This window comes from Apus apus, chromosome 16 (genome assembly GCF_020740795.1).
Source record: "Apus apus isolate bApuApu2 chromosome 16, bApuApu2.pri.cur, whole genome shotgun sequence".
Classification (NCBI taxonomy): Eukaryota; Metazoa; Chordata; class Aves; order Apodiformes; family Apodidae; genus Apus; species Apus apus.
The window spans coordinates 14,723,091-14,749,908 of record NC_067297.1 but is presented as its reverse complement, the minus strand read 5'-3'; the positions used below and the strand labels follow the sequence as shown (position 1 = coordinate 14,749,908).

At 40.6% G+C, this 26,818-nt stretch overlaps 3 protein-coding genes across 19 annotated transcripts; 2 read left to right on the top strand and 1 right to left on the bottom strand.

Moving 5' to 3' along the window:
- Window positions 1–51: 51 nt before the first annotated feature.
- LOC127391511 (solute carrier family 2, facilitated glucose transporter member 11-like) lies at window positions 52–11,385 on the top strand. Of its 7 annotated transcripts, XM_051634340.1 has the most exons (12): window positions 361–602; window positions 2,589–2,687; window positions 4,307–4,467; window positions 5,062–5,186; window positions 5,453–5,582; window positions 5,894–6,042; window positions 7,938–8,125; window positions 8,613–8,723; window positions 8,838–8,939; window positions 10,409–10,484; window positions 10,686–10,813; window positions 11,027–11,385. In XM_051634340.1, exons 1-12 carry the CDS (start codon window positions 558–560, stop codon window positions 11,243–11,245), a joined length of 1,533 nt encoding a protein of 510 aa, XP_051490300.1. In that variant the 5' UTR covers window positions 361–557; the 3' UTR covers window positions 11,246–11,385. The 7 variants fall into 7 exon arrangements, with proteins under 7 accessions (XP_051490296.1, XP_051490299.1, XP_051490300.1 ...); XM_051634336.1 differs by lacking the exon at window positions 361–602 and adding an exon at window positions 52–354 and having other exon boundaries at window positions 10,409–10,813; XM_051634335.1 differs by having other exon boundaries at window positions 10,409–10,813.
- HSCB (HscB mitochondrial iron-sulfur cluster cochaperone) lies at window positions 756–16,104 on the bottom strand. 8 transcript variants are annotated; one of them, XM_051634357.1, is made up of 7 exons: window positions 15,764–16,079; window positions 15,595–15,691; window positions 15,215–15,304; window positions 14,559–14,703; window positions 13,698–13,745; window positions 12,429–12,537; window positions 756–1,104 (listed from the first exon to the last, which is right to left on the bottom strand). In XM_051634357.1, exons 1-6 carry the CDS (start codon window positions 15,979–15,981, stop codon window positions 12,446–12,448), a joined length of 690 nt encoding a protein of 229 aa, XP_051490317.1. In that variant the 5' UTR covers window positions 15,982–16,079; the 3' UTR covers window positions 756–1,104; window positions 12,429–12,445. The 8 variants fall into 8 exon arrangements, with proteins under 8 accessions (XP_051490317.1, XP_051490315.1, XP_051490316.1 ...); XM_051634355.1 differs by lacking the exon at window positions 756–1,104 and adding an exon at window positions 4,442–4,527; XM_051634356.1 differs by lacking the exon at window positions 756–1,104 and adding an exon at window positions 6,036–7,593.
- Window positions 15,700–26,818, top strand: CHEK2 (checkpoint kinase 2). 4 transcript variants are annotated; one of them, XM_051634343.1, is made up of 15 exons: window positions 15,700–15,783; window positions 16,626–16,880; window positions 17,408–17,532; window positions 17,800–17,947; window positions 18,712–18,802; window positions 19,590–19,698; window positions 20,401–20,454; window positions 21,145–21,206; window positions 21,609–21,708; window positions 22,430–22,516; window positions 23,303–23,466; window positions 23,685–23,800; window positions 25,125–25,210; window positions 25,906–25,986; window positions 26,585–26,818. In XM_051634343.1, exons 2-15 carry the CDS (start codon window positions 16,631–16,633, stop codon window positions 26,678–26,680), a joined length of 1,569 nt encoding a protein of 522 aa, XP_051490303.1. In that variant the 5' UTR covers window positions 15,700–15,783; window positions 16,626–16,630; the 3' UTR covers window positions 26,681–26,818. The 4 variants fall into 4 exon arrangements, with proteins under 4 accessions (XP_051490303.1, XP_051490305.1, XP_051490304.1 ...); XM_051634345.1 differs by lacking the exon at window positions 15,700–15,783 and adding an exon at window positions 16,144–16,158; XM_051634344.1 differs by lacking the exon at window positions 15,700–15,783 and adding an exon at window positions 16,335–16,514.

Below are 26,818 nucleotides of genomic sequence, written 5' to 3'. Positions count from 1 at the left end.
CGCGGGACTGTGGGTGTTGTAGTCCCGGGCGGGCGCGGGGCGCGGCGGGAGCTGTAGTCCCGGGCGGCAGCTCGGCGGGGCGCGGCCATGGGGCAGCAGGGACCCCCGGGGCGCCAGGCACGGCTGTCCCCGCGGGGGGCCCGGCTCTCCCGGGGGCAGCAAAGCTCCGGCTCCCGGGGGAGCGTCGAGACAGACCCGCTTTTGTCCGCGGCCTGCCGTCACCCGCGGGGCCGGAGCCAGGGCCGCGGGGCCGGGCCGCCCGCCCAGCCGCCAAATCCCAGTCAGATGAGGAGCTGAGCCCGCTGCCTTCCCCGCGGGAGCCCGCGCTGCCGGAGCATGGCACGGCCGCGCAAGGTAACGGCGGCCGCCCCGCCGGGCCGGGCCGGGGCGCGGGAGAGCGGCGGGGAGCTCGGAGCCTGAGAACTGCAGCGAAGAGACAGGGAAGGCAAACACACGAGGTTTAATACAAAAATAACTTCGTTTCGTTGACACCTTTTATTCCTGTAATGTAGTTTACTAAATTTTGCAAAGGAAGCCGAATTCGGCCCGTCCTGGCAATGGAGCACGCGCCGCTGCTGCGAGGGGCGGGCGCGCGCGGCCAGGTGAGCGGGGCCGGGTGAGCGGGGCCGGGTGAGCGGGGCCAGGTGAGCGGGGCCAGGTAAGCGGGGCCGGGTGAGCGGGGCCAGGTGAGCGGGGCCGGGTGAGCGGGGCCGGGTGAGCGGGGCCAGGTGAGCGGGGCCAGGTGAGCGGGGCCAGGGCGCGAGCGGGAGACTCGCCTGGTGGTTCAAGTTTGCTTTTAAATCAAAATACATTAGAAGGTCAGGCTTGTGAAGTTCTGCATTTCCCCGAGACGCCTAGCTGCGTTATAAAATGGAAACTGTGAAAGCACATTTTCCAATTCTTATGTTTTGCGTTGAATATAAATGTTTTTTTTGTGGTGTTTCTGAAATGAGGCGAAAGTGCTTTTAGACTGTCAGGAGTTAAGCAGCTTACACGACCGATAAGGAGGGTGTTCTCCGTGCTCTAAGGACCTGGGGCCAGTGCTCCGTGGTGACAGAACATGCTCGTGTAACCAGCAGACTGATTTGAGCAGGACGCACAGAGCTGTTAGAACACAAGTTATGTGAAGTATGTTCATGATTCTGGGTTTTCCTGTTAGCTTGCTTGTTTTCTGTTTCTTCTGGATTCCAGGTTGTACCCATGAGATTCACAAGATACCTTGACAGTATTTGGTTAATAGAAAGGTCTGAGTGTGCAGTGCCTATATTTACCATGCCTAATTTTATTTTTTCTGCCATACTTGATGCTGCCCTTACTTATGACTCTCAATTAATTGCTTTAGTTGTCACTCAGATAAACACTCTTTGTTCTTGGGAAAGGGTAAGGAAATATTAATTGGATTTTACTGTAGTAAGACTAATTACAACTGAATAAAGGATATTTTCATGACTTATCTTAAAGAAAGACACAGCTCTTTCAGAATACAGTATAGCATATGAAATAGCTCAACATTTCTGGGAACTGGGCCAAGAATGAGATTGATACAGAGCTAGTCTGCATACCTTACATGAGAAACTTGGGGAGTACAAGCTTGTAAAAAAATAATGTACAGTCTTTATCTACGAAGGAAGAAAAAATTTGATCACATAAGTGCCTTTAATATAGGAGGCATTGCTGTGTCCAGCTGAATTTAGACAAAGTTACTGTGAGATGAAATTGAGACCTCATTTTTAATGAAAATGTTGCTAAACATTTGAACTGGATGTTATTTTTAGAACTATCCTATTAAATAAAAAGTAGAGTCAGGAAGTATCACAGCAGAAAGCCAGATACTGTATAAACCTCTAGAATTCTTCTCTGACTCAGAGACCTCATTCAAAGTATATTTTATGACCAACTAGACTCTCTTGATATGAGACTGTATCTTAATAGTGGTTTCTATTGGCCTTAAAACCGAGGAGTCTGAGTCTGTTAATTGTAGTTGCTAAATACTGATTTAAGAATGTAACTAGGTAGACCATATTGAAAAATTAAATACATGCTAGTAAACTTTACTATCAGTGAACAATATGTTGTGATTTGAGATACTAAGGTTTAGCTCCTGGTAACTTGCAAACCTCTGGTAATCAACTTAGGGACTTGCTGAGGGAAATAAAATATTATTTCTCACATCTCAGATGAAATGAATTTGGTTAATTCTTATACTGAGTCATTATGCTACTTAACACCAAACAGTCCGGACATTCTTTCATAAAAAGCAGACACTGAGCAGCATGGTTCATGCAAAAATGACTCCTGTGGGTCAGTAACTAAGCTGCCAGCAGAGCCACTGATGTGTTGTCTACATCTAGTCTGGTATCTTAACTGCTGCATCTCTGACAGACATTCCTGATCATAGCCACATGTGTGTAGTGGTTTTCCTGCTGCAGGTGTTCCAGTGTGTATGTAGTTTTCTAAACAAATATTTTCACTGTTTGAAAGCAAATACTTGATGTACTTCACTGTGGTGTTCTCCTGGCTATTACCTGTGTGTGGGCTCTAAGCTCATGTGGCTCTTTTCATGCCTGTTACTCTCTTTTGTTCTCTAGCTCCCCAGCTGGACCTTGTTTCTGGCTGTTTGTGCTGTTGGAATTGGAGGGACCTTTCAGTATGGGTATAATGTTTCCATTATCAATGCACCCACACAGGTAAAATGTTGTCTCTTGTTCACAGGCTTGTTTTACAGTAATGGATGTGTCCTGTTGACTGGCTGAGAGGCCAAGTGCAGTTGTACTGTGGCTGCAGCAGGTGCTGAGGCAGGTGTCTTGGAATGAAGGATTCTTGTTGGTTTCTGAAATGGTTTCATGTAGGTTTGTTTGTGAGTAGCTGCCATCAGAGGTATTCTGTGTCAGGTAGAAGTACCAAGCATGCCACATAATTACCTCTGTTAAAATCTGTTTTACAAGGATTAACTGAATGATTAAGTGATATCTTCCAGTTATACTTTTGACTAAAATAGCCCAGAACATACAGAATAGCACATTTTCAGTTGGAAGGGATGTACAGCAATTGTCTAGTCCAACTGCCTGACCATTTCAGAGATGGCAAAACTTAAAGCATGTTAATAGAGCAGTGTCCAAATGCCTCTTAAACACTGACAGGTTTGAGGAGGCATCAATCATCTCTCCAGGAAGGCTGTTCCAGGGTTTGACCAGCCTTTCTGTAAGATGTCACCATTATTTCTCCTAATGTCAAGTTTAAACCTGCCTGGATGCACCTTCGAACCATTTCTGTGCGTCCTATCACTGGATAACAGGGAGAAAGGAGAGCTGCAGTTGTCTTTCACAAGGCAGCTTGCTGAGGAAGAGACCCAAAAAGCTGCATCTGTAGTATCTGAGTATCTTGTAGGTATTTTCACCTATTTGCTACTTTTCTGTCTGTTGCTGTGGCCTTGAGGACGCCAAGTTTTGTGGATGACTCAAGAATGTCTGCGCAAATGGTCTTGTGAAAGTGATGGGCTTAATTTTCTGCTGTCAGATGACTTATTTTCTTATGAAACTGTGAAGACTGAATTTGCTACAACATTGAATGCTTTTTATTATGGTTAAAATAAGCTGCTTGTGAAAGAACCTGTCATATGCTGGAAAGAGGGAGAGTCCAGGAAGTTTGCTCTGCTGTTAAGTCTTCATTTGCTGGCTAAGAACTGCAGCCTCTGATTACAGACACGTCAGTTCAGGAGTTTCTAAAGACAACTCTTAGAAAATCAGGCATGTGGAATAACAAGTTTAAAAGTTGTGATGCACAAATACTGTAAGAAAGGTGGAAGAATATTAAAGTTGCAGAAAGGAATGTTAGGAATTGTTGGATTACACTAAGGCAGGCAGCTTTAAACTAAGGGTCAGAATGAGTCTCATGACAGTATGTTTGCTAGGTTATGTGAGACCTCTGTGTTCTGAGATGTTCCTAAAAAACAGGAGAACTTAACCATTCCCCCCTGCCTCCCCTTCATTCAGAAGGTCCTGAAAGACCTTTCATGGCAGCATATGGGAAGGTTTGTCTCTCTCCTCTAGTGGAATATAGGTTCTCCTGAGGCAGGGCATAACAACAAAGCTGCCCAGCTGTCTTTGAGATGTATGGGGAGTAGGAAGTGGTGTTGTGGTCAAGGAAGATTCTGCTAATCATGGGTGGTTTTAATACAATGCAGTTAAGATATTATCTTTTGTTAGCTCCTAGAATTGGTTTTCTGGATTGAGGTACAAGTTATTTATAGTGCTATGCTGTAGGGCTAGACATAATGCTACACAATCATAATTGTTTTGTACTGCAGCATATACACAAGTTCTTAAATGAAACCTGGAGTAGTCGTTATCACAAGGAACTAAATCCAGATCTGCTGACTTTTCTTTGGTCTGTCATTGCTTCTATATTTTCACTTGGAGGCCTGTTTGGAGCCCTTATTGGAGGCAGTATGGCTATTCAGCTAGGCAGGTGAGTTACATCAGCAGGTAAATACCAGCATGTTTTCCTTTCCTTCTTTCTCACTGGAATCTAAAGTAAATAAATGGAAAAAGTGGGAGAAGATGTACCTTAGGTGACTATAAATGTTTTTCACTTAAGCAGAGTTTTCTAGTATAATTCTGTAGTTTGTTCCAATATGACTTTAAAAGATGAGCCCTGAATTACAATCTTTCAGTCTGGTCTTTCCATTACTGTCATTGAAATGTAAGGAGCTGCACACATAGTGTATGGCAGAAGACACAGGTCCCTTAAACATATTTACAGCCTTCCTGCCTGTCAGGACATGCAGTGGAATCTGTAAAATTGCATGTGTGTTCTGTATAGATAGAGCATAAATGAACAAACCCCCATTGCTGCCTTGTTAGGCATTTCTGTCATGTTTATGCATCATCTTTATGCTTAGACTTTTTTGTAAATATGAGCCAGTAGTTGTCCAATATCTGGATTTCCAGTTATTAGCATGTTTTTTCAGTATAATGCCCCTTTTTTTCATTAAACCAGAAAGGAAAAAAAAATAAACATGTTATTGCTGATTTCCTTAATTTTTTTTCCCCTTCTATTTAGGAAAGGAGCTCTTTTGATGAATAATATTATAGCAATACTGGCCTCCATTTTAATGGGGATCAGTTTTCCTACTGGATTGTTTGAGTTACTGATTGTTGGAAGGTTTTTGATTGGCATAAATTCAGGTGAATGGATTCTTATTCCTACTTTCAATAAACTATCAGTGATAAATGATTGTTACTGCTGATTCTTTAGGTATTATGATAGATATGTTTGTATACTGCTTTGTAGATGGGATTACAAAAATTTTCTGTAGACTAACTTGGAATCTAAAGGCAGCTAAATTAATAGAGAAATAAACTAAGACTGACTTCCTACATGATCTGGCTCAGTAATTCTTTTTAAAAGCAAAATTTATTAATAGGAAAACATTTTTTTCACTTATTTGCAGGTATTGGTCTCTGTGTGCAGCCTCTGTATATTGGGGAGGTTGCCCCCAAACATCTTAGAGGTGCCATGGCCATGGGGAGCTCCATCTTTCTGACTGGAGGGATTCTGACGGGACAAATCATTGGTTTGAGGTTAGAAATGCTTTATTTTTCTTGTCTTGTGTTTCTTGCATGTAAAAAGTCAATTTACCTGCAAAACACTAATTGTGGCCACTGCAGCATTAGAAAAGTGTGGCTCATCTCTTCCTAACTGAAACCTGATTTCAGAGTAGCTGGAAAATATTTTCCCAACCTCCTTCCACTGAGGTTCACTGACACTGGTAACTGCTTACAAGGGAACTTGTCCTGAAGGACAAAGATAATGCTCCCGAAAGTTGTCTGAATAGTCATCAATAACTAATTACTTGGATTTTCCCCCCCCCCCTTTTCCACACCTCTCCCAGGGAATTACTAGGTGGAGAATCACACTGGCCTCTGTTGCTATCCAGTAGTTGTTTCCCAGCATTTGCCCAACTTTTATTCCTACCATGGTTTCCTGAAAGTCCCAGATATCTTCTTATTGACAAAAGTGATGAGCTGAGCTGTGCCAAAGGTAACTTTTAATTTTATCTTGAAGAGATCTGATTTTTCTTCTTTTATTCAAATCATACTTTAGAAATAACTGACAGCTGTGCAGTACTGCATAACTGAGCAAGTGAAGCCCACATGCTACAAGAAGAATTTGAAAGACAAAACTTCAGATGACCTGTGATTTTCTTTATCCTGAAATTACACAGTTCTCTCTGTACTTAAAGAAGAAACTAAGTATTTGTATCATCACATACCATGGATAGTATTTTACTTCCCAGAGAGAGCTTGTAGAACAATACTCCAAAGAGTAAAGTATTAGTCCCTATAAGTAAGTAGGTTTGATTAATTAAGTTTGAAGTCTGATAAATAAATATGAAAAGACTGTCTCTAAAATAATAATTAATAAAATTGAGAGGTCAGAAAAACTTAAGAGGTCGCATTGTACAAAAGTGGCTAATGAAATAATCACATTTTTCAGAAATGCGTTCAGTGTTTCTGCTTCTGCCTGGTATGATAATTCTGATGTTGATCACAGTAACATAAATTGACACTTGTGATCCCTGGATCTTCCATTTAAAATGCTAGATAAATGAACAAAGGAAGTTTGCTGCCTGAGCATTTGATAGGGTTGTATAAAATTAATTTTCATTGTATGCATAAAAAAAGGAAAAGCTTTTCTTCTTTTGCTTTCTGTTAATTCAAAGTGCTGTTGATGAGCATATGAATTTCTACCTGTCTAGAAAAGGCATTCATAAATAGAGCAGCATATCTTGTGGAAAGATCTTCAACAAAGAAGTTGAAGAGGCCTAGTTTATGGAAACCTTTTAGCCAAGGTGAAATTTGTTAGCAGGGTTCTTAAGAGAGGTGAAATCTTGTATTATACTGGGTAATTGAAAAGCAGGTAAAGTTACATTTGTGCCTGCAGGCCTGTCTCCTCACCCCCTAGTTTATCAACTGATCTAATCTCTCCCTGCTTATCTTGCCAAAAAATATTTGTAGACCATCACAACTGCAAAGGCACAGTAACTGTAAGTAACTTGTACAGTTAATTGTTTGGCATCCATGGACAAGATGAGCATAATGTCCCTTTTGGATAATGATCTAGTTTGGGCTTCATTAAATGTAATTTTTTAAATGTAAGTGAAGCTTGCAGTCTCCTTATCATAGTAAAATCTTTCCCTCATTTTTGTTTTTATTTAATAACATAATAATGGTTTGTTTTTTTCAAGAATTCTGGTTGCTCCTGAACTGATACTGAAGAGTGACAAGAGCTTCAGGCTGGTTATGCTGTTAGTGGTAAAAACAGCACTGGGAAGTTTGCTTTCAGGATCATCAGAAGTTCTACTGTTGCCCTTAAGTAGGCAAATTGTCATTTAAGTTTATCTTGAAGATTTTAGGGGAACTGATGTCATGTACTCTTCGGTTTTAGGACCATGAGTAAAGATTTCAGCCTTGCATCCAAATGACTTCTGAAAATACTTGCCAGAGGAGAATCACTTTTGATCTGTACTCCAGTACACAGTATCTTCCACTGGCAAAATTAAAGACAGGGACATAGAGACTTGATAACTGCCTAGAATTTAAGGAAAATAGGTCAAACTGGTTAGAATCTCCTTTAATGAAAATACAATGTTGAGGTCTATGGCTCAGATATAAAACACTTCAAAATATTTTGCTTGGTGAATATTTCAAAGTCTGTTATTTCTCTTAAAAAAGGCAAAGCAATACCACTGAAATTTCCAAATCCACCACAGCAAAAAATCTTGGAAAACCAGCAGTCAAAAAAGTCACAAAGCAAATCACTTTTTTCCAAGCCTCCTAAAGCAGAAAGTTGTCATATCCTAGCAAAAGCCAGGTCAATATGGAAAGAGATGATTTTCCAGCAGCTCTGGTCAATAGGTAAATATTTTTTTTCAGCTTTGAAGAGATTTCATGGTTCCTCAGAGTACAGAAGGGAGATGGAGGACATCCAGCGGGAGTGTTTTGCCTTAAATGGGGAGAAACCAAAGAAGCCCTGGCAATTATTCACTGATCGTGGTGTGAGATGGCAGCTCATTACTGTCATTGTGATGACTATGGGCCAACAGCTCAGTGGCATTAATGCTGTAAGATTTAATATATACAACACCTTAAATAATTACTTGATTTCCATCTGTTTTTCGACATTTTGTTAACGTGAAGTATCCACACAGAGAAGCTCAGAAATGGGATAAGTGAGAAAAAAAAATATCTGTTACTTGTTTCTCTTTTTTCAATGTTGGTTTAAAAAAAAATTTCCTCTTTCTGGTATAAATTTATTTAAAGAATGACTTCATGCTTGTGTTTACATCTTCATCTCCGTTTACTGGAAAAGTAAAGGTGGATGAGAATGTCCCATTGTGTCTGGCTTAAGAATGTGAAGTAATATATTCAGTAAGTTGAATAATTACTTGCTTTCATGATAGTAATCCATTTACCTAGACATTAATTTAATGGTGTATATCAAGTTAATAACTCACAATATAAATTGAGCTGTATGTTTAGTATGAGTTTGACTTTGTTTGCAGCAGTTGATTTAACTAGTGGGAATGTCCCATTTTTTTTCTGTTGAAGATTTATTTCTATGCAACTTACATTTTTGAACAAGCTGGGATCTCAGCAGAAAAGATCCCCTATGTGACACTGGGCACTGGAGCTTGTGAATGCCTCACAGCCCTCACCTGTGTAAGTAAAGGCTTTTTCCACCTCCTAGCATGGAGAGTAATGAGTCTCCTTGAAGAAGGAACATTGGTAAAGAGGAGTGCAGTTCAGTAAGAGAAAATGGTGTCTTGTCCACAGGGTTTACTGATAGACTATGTGGGAAGAAGATACCTGATCATCGGGGGTTATCTCCTTATGACCATTTGGAGCATTGTTTTAACTTTCTCTCTGACTTACCAGGTATGAAGAAGGACTCATGTACTTTATATTGTATCACTATAGTGAAAGTCTGTGACACTCAAAAGCTGTAAAGTAAGAGCTGCATAGGTTTAAACAGCAGCATAAAAAATGACAGAAATTGAAAGATGTAATAAATTCTGCAGCCTAAAACACAAGAATGCTTTTAGCCAAGATTTGATCATTTACTTGTCTTAAAGCTGCAGCTGCATTTAATGCTGATAAAACTAGATGTTGATAAACAGACTTTAACTTTAAATTTTAGGATGAAATATTACATAGTGGTGATATTAAGCATCAGCATTAATTAATGCTTAATTAAGTTAATTTTAAAGCAGACAATCAAAACAAAAAATACTGTAAAGATGCTGAAATTCAAATAACACTTAAATCCATTCAGTGTAAATTTACAAAAACTACTGGAAACTCATTAGAGATAGTCACAGTGCCTTAAATTTATCATGTGGAGACAATATACTGCCTTGCTTTTTTATCTAGTATGAAGAGGTGCATTGTAAATTGTTCTGTACATGGTATCAGCTCAAATAAGGCAGCCCCACAAATGTCCAGGAAAAAACATTTGGTGGAAGTCCAGCTTTGCATGGCAGACTGTCCTGAATATTGATTGTCCCCTCCGGGTAATCCAGGGAAGATGTGGGTGCAGCTCCAAGAGTGGCAACTCGATTTGGTCAGTGTTTGATTGCCTGGTCAGTGCTTTCCTGACAAAAGCAGGATTAAGGAGCTGCCAGTCTTTGCCTGTCCACACCATCAGTGTTTGGAGCTGACTTTAAACAGCTGGATCAGGTGCAGTGACCTGGCAGTGATGTTTGGAGGGACAGCGGGGTAGAGACTGCACAGATGGGCAGGCAGCCACAGAAGAGGCACCTGCAGCAATTTGAGTAAAGTAAGCAGCTAGGACAGGCAAAAAGTGCAGTGAGCAAGCTTGTAGGCAGAGGCCTAAGTTTGATTCTTTTATTGTATCTTTTGTAAATTTCTTGGTTTGCTTTTGAATAATGGAATTTCATGGTTAGGTTTGCACCCAGCTTCATTTGTATGTAGTAATCCTAATCTTTCTTCACTGCACTATTGTTTTATGTACATAAATAATGCAAAGTCTGTTCAGTGCTTAATGACAGTTAACTCATGGCATCTGTATAAAATACCAAAATAAAACACTGACAAAATGTTAAACTAGTAACAACACAATTGTTATATTCAGTATTGGTGTAAATTTTTAGCCTCAGAGGACTAATTATAAATAATCTCAACAGAAGTACTAGACTCCATTTAGTAAAAATTATTAAACAACATTTAATTTCTCTGAAGCAATGCTATTAAAAAATTAGCCAAAACAATAATAAATGACTGTTGGTCTTAATTGCAATCAAATAGCAAAAGGAAATGCCACTATTCAGCCAAACTAAAAAAATATCAAAATCTGAACTAAACCTTCTCATTCTGCTCTGTTCCAGGAGCTGTACCCATGGGTGCCCTACATCAGCATGGCTTCTATTTTTGCCTTCATCCTGAGCTTTGGGTTGGGACCAGGTACTGCACAGCAGCGAGTTCTGGAGGGTGAAACCTGTGTCTGGGGGAAGAGGCAGCTCTGCTGTGCAGCCCCTGGTGGCTGCCAGGCTGCTGGTTCACTCTCCTATAGCCTGAAACTGAGCATCAAAATGTTCCTGGCATTGGAAACACAGCAAATGGCCTTTTGGCACAATAACATGTTTCTGAAACTCCTTTTCCCAGGTGGCATAACGAATACCCTGACAGCTGAATTATTTATACAGTCTTCACGTCCTGCTGCTTACATGATAGGAGGGACTATTAGTTGGATTAGTTTCTTCACAATTGGAATGCTCTTTCCCTTTATTGTGGTAAGTGTTCTCCTAATTGCCATTTATCTTCTCTCAGCTTCCATCAAATTGCTTTTTCTTACACTTACACATAGGATGCACACTACCCCTCAACTGAATATATAACTAGATTCAGTCCCTCTTAAAATATGTGTGAATGGAAACAAAAAGCTATTTTCTAAAACCCACTGTTGCACTTGAAATATGTTGCAATTAAATACATTTTATTTTCAGAATGGACTGAAGCAATATTGTTTTCTGGTGTTCTTACTGGAGTGCTTCTTAGTTGCTGCTTTCATCTTTGTGGTAATTCCTGAGACAAAAAACAGATCCTTTCTGGACATCAAAAAGGAATTTGACAAGCTGAATTTTGGAAAAAAAACCAAAAAGAAGGAAACGGAGCTTTATGAAAGAAGACAACTCCATGATGAATTTGTAAAAAGTTCTATGTAATTTCACATCAGTAACAGAACTTCCATGAGAATTATGATCAGTATCTTAAATTAGCAGTGTAGTATCACTAACAAGTAGCTTATTAAATCTTCCTGTGTACTTAGAGGAAGTTTAATTAAAGGCAAGTTAATCTTTCTGCAGCAGTGTTAACACCTTTATTGCTGAAATGCTAGTAAAAACACACACACACACACATATATATATAGACTGAATGTTTAGATACTACTTGATGTTGTAGGGATGCAGAAATGCCATGAGATTGAATCTCTCCCCTGGCAGATTTCTTTGGATAATTCACTTGCCTTTATTTTTAAGTCCCTTCTTCAGACTCAGTTAATCAAGCATATGTTACTGCTTTACTGATTAAAATGTTTTGAGGTGGTAAACAGGAACTGACCTACTGAGAAACCAATATTAAAAATATCCTAGTTTATATCAGCTGGGGTATTTAGATGCCACTTTTCACTTAACTCATTTGAAAGATTTAAGGACACTGCTTATCTAGTCCTACTAGTGTAACTGTATAAAGACAGTACAGCACCTATCTGAATTAATGTTTGTAAAAACTTGTTTACTAAAAGGGTACAAATAAAACAGTTTCTGAGGTTTGCATTTGGGTTTATTTTTTGCCCTAACCTAGTATCTTAACATTTTAACCTGTGCAACAGGGTAAAACTTCCTCTGGTTTTGAAGGTCAGTTCCTGGCAGACTGAAATCTACATGACAAACAGCAGAGAGGACAGATGGTAGGAACTGAACACCTTTCACCTTTAAAGATCCTTCAAGATGGTCTGAAAGCCCATCCAGGGAGACTACAGGGCTGGGAGAACTGACTGAATGAGCTTTCTGTCTCATCTCCCAACATTTAATTCAGGGCTGTTTCTTAACTTAAATTCTTTCTATTTTAGTAGTCAGAAATTAAGAAGTCTTTACATGTGGTGTCTGTGTGCCTGTTGCATACCTGGGACAGTCAGGACAGCAGTTCTTCCTTACCTACTACAGCTAAGCATTCCCAGACTCCCATCTGCTACTTTCTAAGTGCTACAGTAAGCACTGCATTTCTTTTATGTTTCTCTTCCTTCTCAGAATTAAAGCTTTTAACAAAAATGCAGGAAGCAAACACCATTTTTCCCATTTTGTTAACTACATCAGCTGTTTAACTTAAAATACCATTAACTCTTACTGGTAAAGGAGGCAGTATCAGGAAGGCATCTTCTTAATCTTTAGTTTATCCTCTAAGTTTGCAAAGTATTTCATTTTGGCTAGAAGCTTCTTAGCTTCTTGAAGATCATCTGGAACAAAATAAAACATTACTAGTTTACAGAGGGAGGGCTGAATTTTCATTTTGAAAATGAATCTCAAGATCTCAATGACAGCACCAGTTTCAGTACCAAGATGTAAAAGTGTACAATTTAGAAATGTGACATGAATAACCTTCTGTAGAGTGGCCATAGCATTGATGTAGCCACTAGGGAATTTTAAGTATATAGACAAGAAAAACATGTTTTTATGTTTGTAATTAGACCAACTGCCAACACTGAGAATAGCAAAATATTTTAGGACTTCAGTACAGACAGTGTCAAATCAAAACTTGCTATTGAAACAGTTTATTTAATTAAACAATTGGAGAGGAAAGGTTGTTTATCCCCTACTGACAAGTACAGATGCAATTTAATCCTTAACTCTTAGCACAAAGAGTGACAGATGCTAAGGTGTTAATTCTTCACCTGCAGGCCTTGCCAGCACTGCTTTGAGTCAGATGTTTTACAATTACAACATATTACTATATAAACCTAAAAAGCAAAGCATTCCAAGACCCAGGAAAGAAAAGTAAAGGGTGCTTCCCAGAGTAAGAAGCCAGTCTGGAATGGTTCCTGCTCCCCCCTACTAACTGGTTGTGGAATAAAGTTACATTGATTATTGCACAGTCCCTAAAACCTTAGGCTAAACAGGACATCAGGTCTTTTCCTGCCCCACAGCGTCTGTGATGAGCAGCAGAACTGCTTCTGTCTGGGTGGTCACTACATCCAGAGCTGCTCCTGCTCCTGTGATGGCAGCTTTGAGTGCAGAGCAAAATCGCCCAAATTCAAGTTTGACCCCTTGGAAGTGGTGGTAGGTTTGATTAAGAAGAGAGTCTGTCTTCCCAGTATTCTGGGAAACAATACATTATTAGCATCTGCAATCCCACCTGAAGTGATCCTTTTGATGCAGCTGGATTATCTGTAACTTTTCTATTGGATATTTTTTTTTTTTTAATTTAAAGTGAGGCCCTGAATTTCCTGAATCAGCAGACAGGTCAGCTTAGAAGTACTTATTCTAAATACCAAAAAAACCCACTTGTTTATGCAGTATTTCTGTTTTCTAGTTCAGGAAATATTTGCCAGTAAGAACATGGTTTTTTAAGCATTAGTAACTGACAAATGGCAGCTAAGTATTTGACAGAAACAGCTACCTCTTTCAAAAGCTGCAGTCACCTCTTTGGTCAGTTCTTCTTGTTTAACTGTAAAACAAATTATTTCATTCACATTTTGTTACATTCTTAGTATATTTAGTACTACTGCATTCTGATTGTCTGTGGTGGGAAACAATTATTAGTCTTGTAGTCTTTTGGGAGCTGAGAGAGCTTTCTGTAACAGGGCTTCATTTTTTTAATACTATAATTTCAAACATGTATTTCTTTGAACAGGTTTACAGCAATTCCAATGCAGATGAATGATCACTACCTTCTAACTTACTTTTGGTGTACCAGTTTACCCTCTACAGCTAATTTTCTTCTACTTAGCTTTTACTCTAGTTATTCTAATTGCTTTTGGCACACTGCTGTTATTGCAAATAATTAAATGTACCAATAAACTCAGTATCTTGGGTATCACCAATACAAGCAAGAAACTTGCTTGTATAAGGATAATAGCAATATAATGGCTGCTAAGTTGAAGAAGGTGAAAGAAATACGTCTGTATAAATGAAGAAATTATTTAATGTGGTCAGTCACACATTTTATTAAGCTTAATTTTGAGTGGTTCTTCCTTTTAAAACAGCCTACTTGCCCTGATCTGTTGAAGGTTGAATAAGAAGTTCCTTTTGTAGTCAATGTATATCTCTATATAGATCAAGTTATACACATTTTCTCATTACTTATTTGGTGTTCAGGTGGCATAAGTTGGTAAAGACAACTTTTTTTGAAAGTTAGTCAATTAAGGAGTAATACAAATTAGAGATACTAAAAAGTACACTGAAAAAGCCTTCAGCAAGACTCATATTATGCAAGTTACAGTAAATTAGTTCTGTACAAAACTCTCAAATCATAACCTACCTTTAATTAAAGTTTCAATTTCTTCAAGAATATCCTCATTTTTAGACTCTGCTAATTTCTCATTAATTTCCATTATTTCCGTGAGAAACTCTGTGTCTGCATCACAGTCTGTCTCTTGTACTGGCTCTACTCCCTTCAGCTCCAGCTGGTGAAGAAAATGGGAATTTGGAAATACACCTTCAGTGTCATTTTCTTGAATACGAAATCTTTTAGTGGGGCTCATTCAGCTTCATAGCTGATAAACTTCTGCTTTATTCCATGGCATGTGCAGACACAGTCTGTCATAAAATTGCCTCCAGAGATGGACCACAGAACTCGGCAGTTAACCAAATAAAAAAACATAGCCAAGGCTGCCAGGGGCCAGACTGAAATTTGCAAGGACCAGCCACGCATGGCCAAGCAAGCACAATTTGTGATGCAGCAAACAAATGACTGAGTAGCAGATGAGATGGTAATAATCAGTAAAATGTTAAAAAAAACAGGGGAAAAGCTGACCAATTTTCAGACAGGCTAGTTTTTGGTCTCCCTTCTATCCCTGCTAATCCTCTTCTTCAGAGGAACATAAATTAGCATGTTACTAACAGAGTCAAGTCTGTTTCCTGACATGACCCCAGCAGCCCCAGCCACGCGGATACAGCCTGCAAGGGACACCTTACAAGATAGAGGCCACGGCTCAGAGGGTTCAGGAGGGTCTGGTAGGCCTTGTTGATCAAGGAAGAGTGTTGCTCAGAGTAGTGCTGCTCCTTCTGCGAAAGGATGAAAAACAACAGTAACAAGTGGCACCATCCATGGCCCTGGTTACCTGCAGAGAAAGGGCCCCGCGCAGCAGCTCAGGCGCGTCCAACCGGAACCTGCCGGCGGCAGCGTGCGGCTCGCACGGCTGGGATCCCGGGATCGCCCGCGAGCACCGGGCTCTGCGGAGCGTCCCGGCAACGCCGGAGCGGGGAGCGGCGGGACCGGGCTCTGCCCCGCCGACCCCGCACAGCCCAACGCGGGGCGGCTTCTCCCCCCGCCCGGCCCCGCCGCCCGCGCTCACCGGCGGCCTCTGGCCGAAGCGATCGGGGTGCAGGGCGCGCTGCAGGCTCCGGAACCGCCGCTGCAGCTGCTGCGCGTCGAGGCGGAAGGAGCGGTCACTGCGGGCGACAGAAGGAGCGTGAGGCCGCGCCCGGCCCGGCCCGGCCCGGCCCGGCCCGGCCCGCACTCACCACTGCATCAGCCGGAACAGGTCAGGCCGCGGCCCCGGCGGCTGCAGGGCGCGGCAACCGGGGCAGAAATGCGGCAGCCCCTCGGCACCGGGAAGGAGGCCGCCGCAGCTCCAGCACCGCAGGGCCGGGGCAGAGCCGGGCCCGACGCAGCGGGGCCGCGGGGCAGCGCGGAGCGCCCATCGCGCCCAGCCCCGGCGCTCCCGCAGCGCCGCCCGCATCCCGGCCCGCAGCAGCCCCCGGCCCGCAGCTCCCGCAGCAGCTCCCGCAGCAGCTCCCGGCCCGCAGCTCCCGGCCCGCAGCTCCCGCAGCAGCTCCCGGCGGCCCCGCGCGCCCTGACTGGCCCGGGCGCGGCGCGTGCGCGCTGAGCAGAGCGGCGCCGCGCGGCTCCGGCCCCCGTGAGTGCGGGACCTCCCGCCGCTGCCCCGCCCGGCCCGGCCCGGCCCGGCGGCGCTGGGCTCTCCGGACCCGGCGGTGCCCGCCGCCACGGGCCCGGCCCCGCTGCTTGTCTTGGGAGGGTCGTGGGGCTGCCGGGGCGGGGGGGCGGCAGGGGGCGCTGTGGCCGCGCGGGGCTGGAGCTGGAGCTGGGGCTGGAGCGGGAGCGCGTCCCGGGCCCGCGGGGCTGGCGGGGACATCATCCTGTGGCTCCAGAGCCCGCAGAGGGACCGCCGCCTTCTTTTTAGAAAGAGAAGTCACCCTGGCTTGCGGGGCTCCCCACAGTCTGTATTTCATCCACGCGCGCACGTTGGCCGAGGTTCACATACTCGAAGACTGGGAATAGAATGGATGTCAATTGTGCGATGCGTGAATGTTCATCAGTTTCACTTTGCTGTAGTAACTGTTTGTTTCAACCTTCTCTTTGAAGCCAACATGTCTCGGGAGACCGGCAGCGCCGCGCAGCAGTCCCAGGGCGCCCAGCACTCCCAGGGCGGTACCAGTTCCTCGTCCAGCGGGTCCCAGAGCACTAGTCAGTCTTCCTCAAGTTCTGGGACCCTCAGTTCTTTGGACACTGTCCCCACTCAGGAACTTCCTTCGATCCCTGAGGACCAGGAACCTGAAGAGTTTGTTCCCCAGCCTTGGGGTCGACTCTTTGCACTTGGAAAAGGTTTCAGCAATTGTGGTAGGTTCATTCTTTGAGCAGCCTCTTTGTTCCTTTGTAGCAGCTTAGCAGAGAGTAATGTCATTTCATTTTCAAATTAAGTACAAGCAAATTTAAGGATAGGTGTGCAATTTTTTGAATAATTTTGTATTCTGTAGTACATCCCAGTGTTTATGCTGAGGACCTGGACACACGGCTGCCATGGACCTAGGGGAGAGTTAGAGGAATTCTGGGGTGTTCATATTCTTTGTTACTTGGTTCATGTTGTCATTTCATAATTTAGTTTGTTTATGTATCACGTGAGCCTCTCTGGGTTGCTGAAGATGAACTGAAAACTCTACAGCTACTGAAAAGGATGAAATTATGAAAATATTGTAGGAGGTGTTGGTGGTGCATGGTGCTTTCTCTGAATTCAGACAAACTTGATTATGTAGGAAGAATCTTGTCTGTGTTTTCTTAGTAGCATTTGGCATCATTCTGTAGTGCCACACTTGGTAACTTCCTGCAACTTTGTGTTCTCTCTCTGCTTTATTTCCCCTCCTCTACAGAGTGTGTGAATGATGAATACTGGTTTGGAAGAGACAAAAGCTGTGATTATAGTTTTTCTAAGCTAGGATTGTCTGAGACTGGCTTCTACCAAAACTACAGCAAGAAGCATTTCCGAATTTTCAGGGTAGGTGCTAAAAGCTTAACTGTTTTGGCATAACTGAAGAAGGTTAGCTTTGGTGGGGGAAGATCCTAAAGAAGTAGAAGTTTAAGGACCTTCAGTATTGAGTCCTTTAAAAAGACTCTTGTCAATGCTCCATTAGCCTGGTTTATGGAATACCCTCGGTAGTCTGATTTCCTGAGCCAACAGCAGTAAATTTCTGTACTCTGTTAGGTCTTTACAATAAAGTAATTTTTCCCTATTGTTATCTTTCCTTTTTTTTTTCTCCTTGAGGAAACGGGTCCCAAAAATTCCTATGTTGCCTATATTGAAGACCACAGTGCAAACGGAACTTTTGTTAATAAAGAGCTCATTGGAAAAGGGAAGAGGCTTCCACTGACTCACAACTCGGAAATTGCACTCTCTGTGCAGACTAATAAAGGTAAAATGTACCACAACATAAGTAGGTTCTTCAGGTGTTGACCAAGAGGTCGTTCCTGTGTTGATTCGAGTATCTTTCTTGCAAGCTGAGCTTCTTCATGGGTGCTGTTAAGATACAGCTGTGAATTGATGGCTTAGTACTTGCATAAAAGTTATGTGTCTACCTCGACCTTAGAAAAAAACCCATCACACCACCAACAATAAAAAAGGTTTAAAAGAAGCTGTATCAGGAACCACCTTACTAGAGTATAAACTTTTATAGTTGTTGAAACAGTTTTGTGCTTCAGTAGCTGTGCAGGTGGTGGTGGAAACAGGGGAAATGGTTCAAGGGAATTTGTAAAAAACTCAGGTACTTATCAGATGCTGCATAATGATTAAAAAGTTATCTTAAAATTAGGAGGGTTGGGGTTTGTTTCTTTGGCTTTGCTTTTCCACTACGATGCTGTCTTCCTGATTGTCGTTTCTTTTTGTTCCCTGTTGCGACATTGAAATTCTTCCCTGTTTGGTCCTTACATGTAGCTTTAACTGATGAAACTGTTGTGACTTTATTACCACAGTTTCAATTTTCAGTAATAGGATCACCTTGCTAACCCACTGCTGATGTCATTTATAGTCTCTGATAACTGTTCTATTTATGTTTTTCTTCTTGCAGGCAGCATTTTCTTAGTTATGTTGTTGACTATTAAAGCCCAGGAAGCATAGTTGTTCAATGTAACAAAATTTTGAAGTTAATAACAGGAAAATGGTCTCCACTCATCTTTCTAGTGTTTGTATTTTCTGATCTGATGGTGGACGATCAGTTGGTGTTTCCTAGAGAATTCAGAGAGAAATATATCATGTCAAAGACTTTGGGAAGGTAAGCATCCTGTTTTCTACAATATCAAGCATTAATTTTGTTACTGTTTTCAGTACCTTGTGCTTGAATTATTACCAGTGTTAACTGAGCTGCTGGTTTTGTTTTTATGATCCCATGAATATTCTGTGTGTTTTACATGATAATTAAGAACCAGTAGATACAATTCTTGATGGGTTTATGTTTTACTTTTTCAGTTACATGCAGAAAATTAATTTGATGTTCACTTGAAATGCTTTGATAGTGGATTTCTCGGGTTGGTACAGGGGTATCTGGGAACAAATCAGTAGCCTGTGATACGTAGTTTGGAATTGGAATGAAAATGAAACGACCTTCTTGTGCCACTGGAATGAAATCTGGTGCAGACTGAGACTCCCTTTGGTAGGAAACCTTTTGAGTGGTGTAAGCCAGTGAGACTTTGTCCTGCTTGAAATTGCTTTTCTCACTGCAGTTTAAAGAATGCTACTGTTTTTTGTTTTTTTTTTTTTTCTTGATTAATAACTAGTACAAGTTAACAGAGACCATGGACCAGGGTAGTTTCTTATGTGCTTTACATGATCTAAAGCTGATGCTTATTAAAAACTTTTAGCCTAGGGCACTGTGGCACACAGCATGTGAGACCAGAGTCTGGAGAATGCAAACACAGCAGTTGTTGTGCTACTGGAAACAGAAAGCTTCAAGGCAGTACATCCAGTGTGTAATCCAGTGCTTTCATTTCATTTGTCTGTACTTGTTATGCAGATTTTTGAAAGTATTTGCAAGCTTTAACCTGGCTGTGCTTTTCTGTTAGTGGTGCCTGTGGAGAAGTCAAACTGGCTTTTGAGAAGAGCACTTGTAACAAAGTTGCAGTAAAGATAATCAATAAGCGAAAGTTTATGGCAAGTGGTATTAGAGAGGCAGTAAGTATTTTTATTTGTCTGTCTTTGGGTCGCCTCACAGTGGTCCTGGAATATTTGGTAACCTCTCTGACTCCCCAGCTCTCATCAACTGGAGAGGATTTCTCACTTGATATCTTCTCTATGTCATTTCAAGATGCCTTTTGATCTTACAGGATCCATAGAATTCTGTAGTAAATGCTGGCTTTTATACTTTGACCACATTTCATGATGTACATGATTTAGGGCTGTTTGTTAAAGTTGTATGTTCAGAGGGTGGTGGGGGTGCCTTGTGGGGTTTTAATCTGTTTATGTTGTCATGCAAAATAAAGACTAGGAGAAAGCAGCATTTAATTTTAGGGTTGGCCCATATAGAAAGCATCTCAGAGGGAGGAGAACTGTTTAAAGGACAGTACCAATATATACTTGCCAAGATATATTTATTTACTTATTTATTTTTGTGGTTTGGAAATCAGGTGGAGATTTCTAATCTGCAGAGAAATGACATGTCTGGAGCAGTGCCTTGCTACAGATAGTGAGAGCAGGCTGATAATTGAATTCACTGAAGGCACCTGATCAGGTTATGGAAAAAAATTGTATGTTATGGTTACTTAAAGTAGCAAGGGACATCAAGGATGGCTTTTCTGGTACTGTCTCTTATTTCTCATGTGTCTTATTCCAGAACAGCACTGTCTTATCCAATATGATATTTGATTCTTTTAATAGAACCCAGCCTTTAATATCAATACAGAAATTGAAATTTTGAAGAAAATAGATCACGTGAGTATTACTGTACATTGAAATGACCTTATGTAGTAACTAAAGATCAATTTTATCTGTTCAGAAAATATGTTAAAGGATGCATATGACTTCCTTCTTTTTTCTTCAAGTATATTATGTCTGTACAGATTTGAGGTTTTAAGACCTTGAATAGCAGATGTAACTTTGAGAAAAAACTTCACAGAAGTTTCAACCTGAACCACTGTTGTAGAAATATTTTTGTAAATACTGAGAGCCAAATACCAAGATTAGGTTCCACTGATAATTTTTTTTATTTATTTTTATCCCTTCTTTCCTCTGCATCCCAGCCCTGCCCCACAAAAGGTGTTTCTTTTACTTTTCAGCAGAGAGCTCGTGTAGCTTAATGAACTTCCCCTCGCTTCCCCCTGTGCTGTTGATATGGAGAAAGTATGGAGGAATGGCAGCTCACAGCTAGGAAACATCAGGGGCCTTGCTGAGCTGCAGCTGAATGAGCAGGAGTTGAATGTTCTTGTGTGTGGAGGTGCAGACTCGAATGTTCAGTGTCTGCCCAAGCCTGGGGTGCTCGGCACTTGTGTTTAGTGTTAGTTTAACTGGCACGGCTGAAATCAGACCACGTAGGAAGTTTAGGACGATAACCTGTTAATAATGTTAGTTTCTACAAATGATTCTACTTTTTTGTGTTTCCATTTGTGTTCCCTTTGTTATTAGCCTTGCTTAATCAAGATAAAAAACTTCTTTGAAGCAGAGGATTACTACATTGTTTTAGAACTGTAAGTATCTTGTTTGAACGTAAATGCATAAAATTAAATGTTTTTCATAGCCACAAAAAATGTGTATAGTTCTGAACTCTGGTGGGTTTTGTTTGGCTGGTTTTATTTTCTTTTGCTGGCCTCTGCTGTTCTCTGAAACTACTGTAACATTAGGAAGCAGGATAACCAGGAGAGCAATCCTTCCACACTTTGCAGGCAGGTAGTGCCTGGACAGCTGCTCACTCTGCTGTAGCTGTGGATGGCTGCTGCTTTGTTTTTGTAAGAAGGGGCTGGTCAAAAATCTTGTAACAACTCCATGTGAAGGCTCAGGTGATGAGGCCCAATTCAGCAGTGTGTGTGCTGGGCTTAGGACATTGCTCACTCATTTTCAGAAATATGTTCTGTTACCTGCATTTGTTTTAGGATGGAAGGAGGAGAATTGTATGACAGAGTGTCAAGGCCAATCAAGATGAAAGAAACTACCTGCAAGTTGTATTTTTATCAGATGCTGCTGGCTGTAAAGGTACATAATCAGGAACTTACCAAGAAAAATACGGTTCTGCATAGAAGTGTCAGTCAGATGAACATTTCTGGCATTTGTCACTTCTGAAAACCGTGCAAGCAGCCAGCATGGTGCTCTTAACACAGTCCTTCACCTCAGTGCAGCCAAAGAACATTTACACGCTCTTAGTAAAAATAGGGACTAAAGTAGTACAGGCTGTGCTCATTGATGGCAGGGTATCATTTGAGAATTTTAGTAGTGTGTGGGAAAAGAGTCATCAGTGTAGTAGCCTTCAAAAAAATTAGACATCAGTTGCTTTACTGTGCACTCCTGAATAAGCATTTCACTTCAGTAGAGAGTAGATCAGAACTACTGTAACAGATCTCAAATAGTGAATATTGAGTCCTTAGATAAATTCATTCTAAATTCATGAAATGGTAAGCATATTTCATTAGTAACTTTTGAAAGATCATTTTCCACATAAAACTTAATTGTCTGGACCTGAATATGCTTTCAGATAAATTATTTTTCTTTTTTCTTTTGACTCAATTTTAATTATCACAACGGCCAAAAATATAAACTTAGTAGTTGTTCTGTAGTAGGTAATAATAAACCTATGATTATTTTCTTTATTAGTAAATAGACTATTGTATTTTTACCCACTTATCATTTTTGAGACAGCCACTCATATGATTTAAAAAGTTTAGTCTGTTTTTCTTTGACTGTATCTGTATATGTCCAGTATCTTCATGACAATGGAATTATACATCGAGATCTAAAGCCAGAGAATGTGCTACTTTCATCTTCTGAAGAGACATGTCTTATAAAGGTAAGGAAACTTATATTTCTTCTTAATCATTTAGGAATTTGGGGATATTCCTTCCCATTTTCTCAATATTTAGTTAAACAGGGCAAAAAAAACCTATGGAATTAGTTATACCAACTATGAAGTAACTTAAAACATTGAGGGATTTTTTTCATAATTTTAATTTTACTTTTGTGGATATTTCCACTCATACATTTATCTAAGAACAACTGAGAAGTGTTGTGCTTGTACAGCCCTTAATTTAGTACACAACTTCAAATGTCAATACTTTTTTTAATAAAATCTAAATTCTTGGATTACAGACACCATTTCCACCAGCATCCAGGCTGTCGCACCATACAGCCATCACAGGTTTCTTTGTTCTGGGGGGAGGTTAGGGTTGGGGTTTTTTTGTGAGTGTTTTGTGGTGTTGTTTTCTGTCTTGTTGTTGGTTTAAAATAATTTAATAATTTGCATGGTAAACTGCTTAGTTTTCAAATAATCTCTCCTAATGAGCTACTATTACTTTATTCTGTGGTTGTCCATTTACATCCAAATCTGAGAGTGCTTTTTGCTAATGTAAAGTGGGACCCTCTGTCATACTCTTCCTGCTCCTCCTCTCCCATTCTCAGTTGTTGTTTTCTGAATATTTAATAGTGTTTGGGGTAAATTTTGTTCATAGTCATGTACTGAAACTGTCTTGGAAGGAAAAAAGCTTGCTGTTGCCTCCTGATGTGTTTTGACAATACAATATGTTCTAGCACAATCAATCCTAATATATAATGTGGTGTTACCATTTTTAAATACAAGATTACAGATTTTGGACAGTCCAAGATTCTTGGAGAAACTTCTCTCATGAAAACATTATGTGGTACTCCCACGTATCTTGCTCCTGAGGTTCTAAATTCACTTGGGACTGCTGGATACAGCCGAGCTGTGGACTGCTGGAGTTTGGGAGTTATTCTTTTTGTATGGTAAGATACTGTGTAGATTCTTCCTTCATTGGGCAGTTATTGACATAATGGCTTGAGACTTGGCAACTTCAGTGTCTTTACTAGGAAGTCAAAGTGTGTCTAAAACGAAATATGTGTCAAAGATGCTGTGAGAGCAGATGCTTTAAAATATGTGATTTTAGTGTCTCATTCACTGTGACAAAATCTGTTTCTTTTACTTGTTTTCTTCTTTTATATAGCTTGTGTGGATATCCACCATTTAATGAGCAAAACACTCAACTGTCTCTGAAAGATCAAATCACTCGTGGAGAATACACCTTCATTTCAAAAGAATGGAAGCATGTGTCAGACACAGGTATGACCCTACTTTGGTGGCCAGCAGAACATCAAGCTCTTTTCTTGTAGCTTTTGTTTTCCTTTAACTTCTTTCAGCTGTATATGGCACATACCACATTGATATGTATAATTTTTAAAGTAGTCTCTTAAAAATATTTTGGTTTGGGTTTTTTTTTTTAAGTTCAAAGTTGAAGCCTTAGAAAGAGCAGATAATTTTCATTTAAGATATTTTGAAGTAACATTTACCTTAACTAACTACAGAAGCGTAGTGGGCACTTACGTCTGGTTTTCCTCTTTTCACTTCTGGCTTTATCAAGCTGGTCTGCAAACTTTGCCTCACTTAGAGATTCTTCAAATGTTAAACCAAAACTGGCAGGAATTGAAGGGATGAGAGTTAGAATTCCAAGAGAGAAATATTAAGAGTAATTTCACGGTGCTAGTCTTTGAGCTTAAAAACATCAGCCACATTTGTGGAATCCACTATTAAGTTTGGCCAATTCTAAGCTACGTAGTCTGCAAAACTACAGAGTTTTTGCATGGCAACTAGAATGCCCATTACTGTCTGCATGCTTTTCTTCAGCACATTTTATATGCATAAAATAATTGTAGGTATTTGCCGTGGATACTCATTTGTATGTACGAAGGAGCTTCTAACAAATGATGTGATCATTCTTTTTCAAATAAACTTAGCAAATATAATTTCTTCCTTAATTATTTGAAGCTTATTCAATAGTAAGTCAGACATATGTAAGAATGGAAATGATGTTAAGGTTGTGCATAGCCCTAATGGCACGTAGAATATAATAATTAGATACAATTAGAAGTAAATCTTGCCAGAATTCCTTTATGGGAGATTTGAACTCATAAAACATGACATAAATGCTATATTTTTGACAGTGCCTATTAAACAGTTTCCTAAGAAAATTAAGTTTATGTGATTACGTTGTGCATACATGTGTATGTCTTGTCTCTTCTTTCCCATCTTCCCAAACAAATAATCTGCTAAGAAAGCTGTCTTTGCTTGTGCACAGTAATACTGAAGCTTTTAGGAAAGTGCTGAACTTCCTGTGATCGCTCAGAAAATACACTGTATATCTACTAGTAACTTTGGTACCAAAAAGTGTTGAATCATGTGCCTGTGAAGGAGAAGAGGTTACAGTTCACAGCCCTCCCTAGACATAGGAAAAAGAAAAGGGATCTGCCCAGGCAGTATTTTGGGCATTGTTTTCAAGTGTTAAAAGACACACTGTTGCACATAGTGTTGGTGTATGCATATTGCAGAACATATTTTTGGGTAATGACTTTATTGATCATATGCCAATCAACTGTTTTCATTATTGTAGCTCTGGATCTTGTGAAGAAGCTGTTAGTTGTGGATCCGAGCAAACGTCTTACAACAGAGGAAGCCCTAGAGCATCCTTGGCTGCAGGTAGGAACTGAGTCTTAACTGAAGTGCAGCAAAGCTGGGTTGTGCTGGGGATAGCTTCTTGATGTAAACTCAAAGGCAGTTCAGTAGCCTGAATTTTATGAGGTTTTGTTGTCACAGTGTAATTTCCTCCTGCAAGGAAGCAGGGGAACAGACTCCTCTGGTCACCAGAGATGTAATGTGTGCCTGATCAGTGTCATCTGCAAGTGTGCTGAAGGTGCACTGAGCCCCACTGTGTCAGCTGGGGAGGTATTGAACAGCACTGGTCCCAGGTCGGACCCCCGAGGGACACCACTTGCCACTGATCTCCATCCAGACACTGAGCCCTCAACCACTGCTCTCTAGATGTGACCATCCATCAAACAGTCCACCCATTAAATCTGTATCTCTCCAGTGTGGAGAGAAGGATGTTGTGGGGGACTGTGTCAAAGGCCTTTCAGAAATGCAGGTGACATCTGTAGCTCTTCCCTTGTCCCCTGATGTCCTCACTTCATCACAGAAGGCCACCACGTTGATGAGGCAAGACTTGCCCTTGGTGAAGCCGTATTGGCAAGGTGTTTATTTGGGGGGAAGTGGAGGAACCTCCTTTTCTCCTTTATTCATTCACTCCTTAATTGCTGATCCATTTCATTAGCCAAAATGTAGGCTCTTCTCTTAAATATTCATTATACTACTCAGAGCTACTTCTTTTTTCACAGGATGAGGATATGAAGACTACATTTCAACAGCTGCTTGCTCAGACACATGGCAGTATGAACCCACCTCAAACATCAAAAATGGTAGGTATAACAGATTATTTGAAAATTAATATTTGATGCACAGAGAAACTAGATTTTGAAGTAACCCATAGTAAGAAAATTAATTAATTTAGAGAACTTAGAAAAATGTGCGTTTTGGCTGCATGTGTCAGTCTGGTAATCATTATTGCTTTCTGGACAGCAGCAATGGACTTTCATGTTTTGGCAAGACACTGTGTTTAAATGTACAGAAAGGCTCTCCTAGACTTAAAAGGATTATTCATATATTAAAGATCAAATTGTTGAACATGTATGTTTTGATGGATTCAAGTCACAAATGTTTAGTATTCAAGGGAAAATTCTCATGTTAGTGGAAGTTCAGCAGTGGTATTGTGACACTCATTACCAGATGAGAATTAGGAGAATTTTAAACAGCAGTGGAAGATAAAGCTGGACTTACATGAGAAGGATCATATATATATCAAGATAAATCTTGGTAGATAAACATTTTTTACTCATGCTGTTTTTTTGGTTACAGAAAGGAGACATTATCCAGTATCTGTAATTCTTTAGCAAGCAAAACAGTGAGGCTCTGTCTTACCTGGTGTAATGTAACCATCCTGCTGTATCTTCCTTTTAGCCACCCACAACAAGGAAGCGTCTCCATGAAAAAGAGGAAGAATCTGGCTCTTCTAAGCACGCTGTTCCCTCTACATCATTTCAGAAAATGAGGTGAAAAAAAAAAAAAAAGAGAAAGTGCCTTTGTTATAGATTTTTTTTACGGAAAGCAGAATTTTTATTTAAGAAAAATCTTAATAATGGAATAACCGTTGAAGATGCAATTGATAAATAAAAATAACTTTGTAAGACTGAA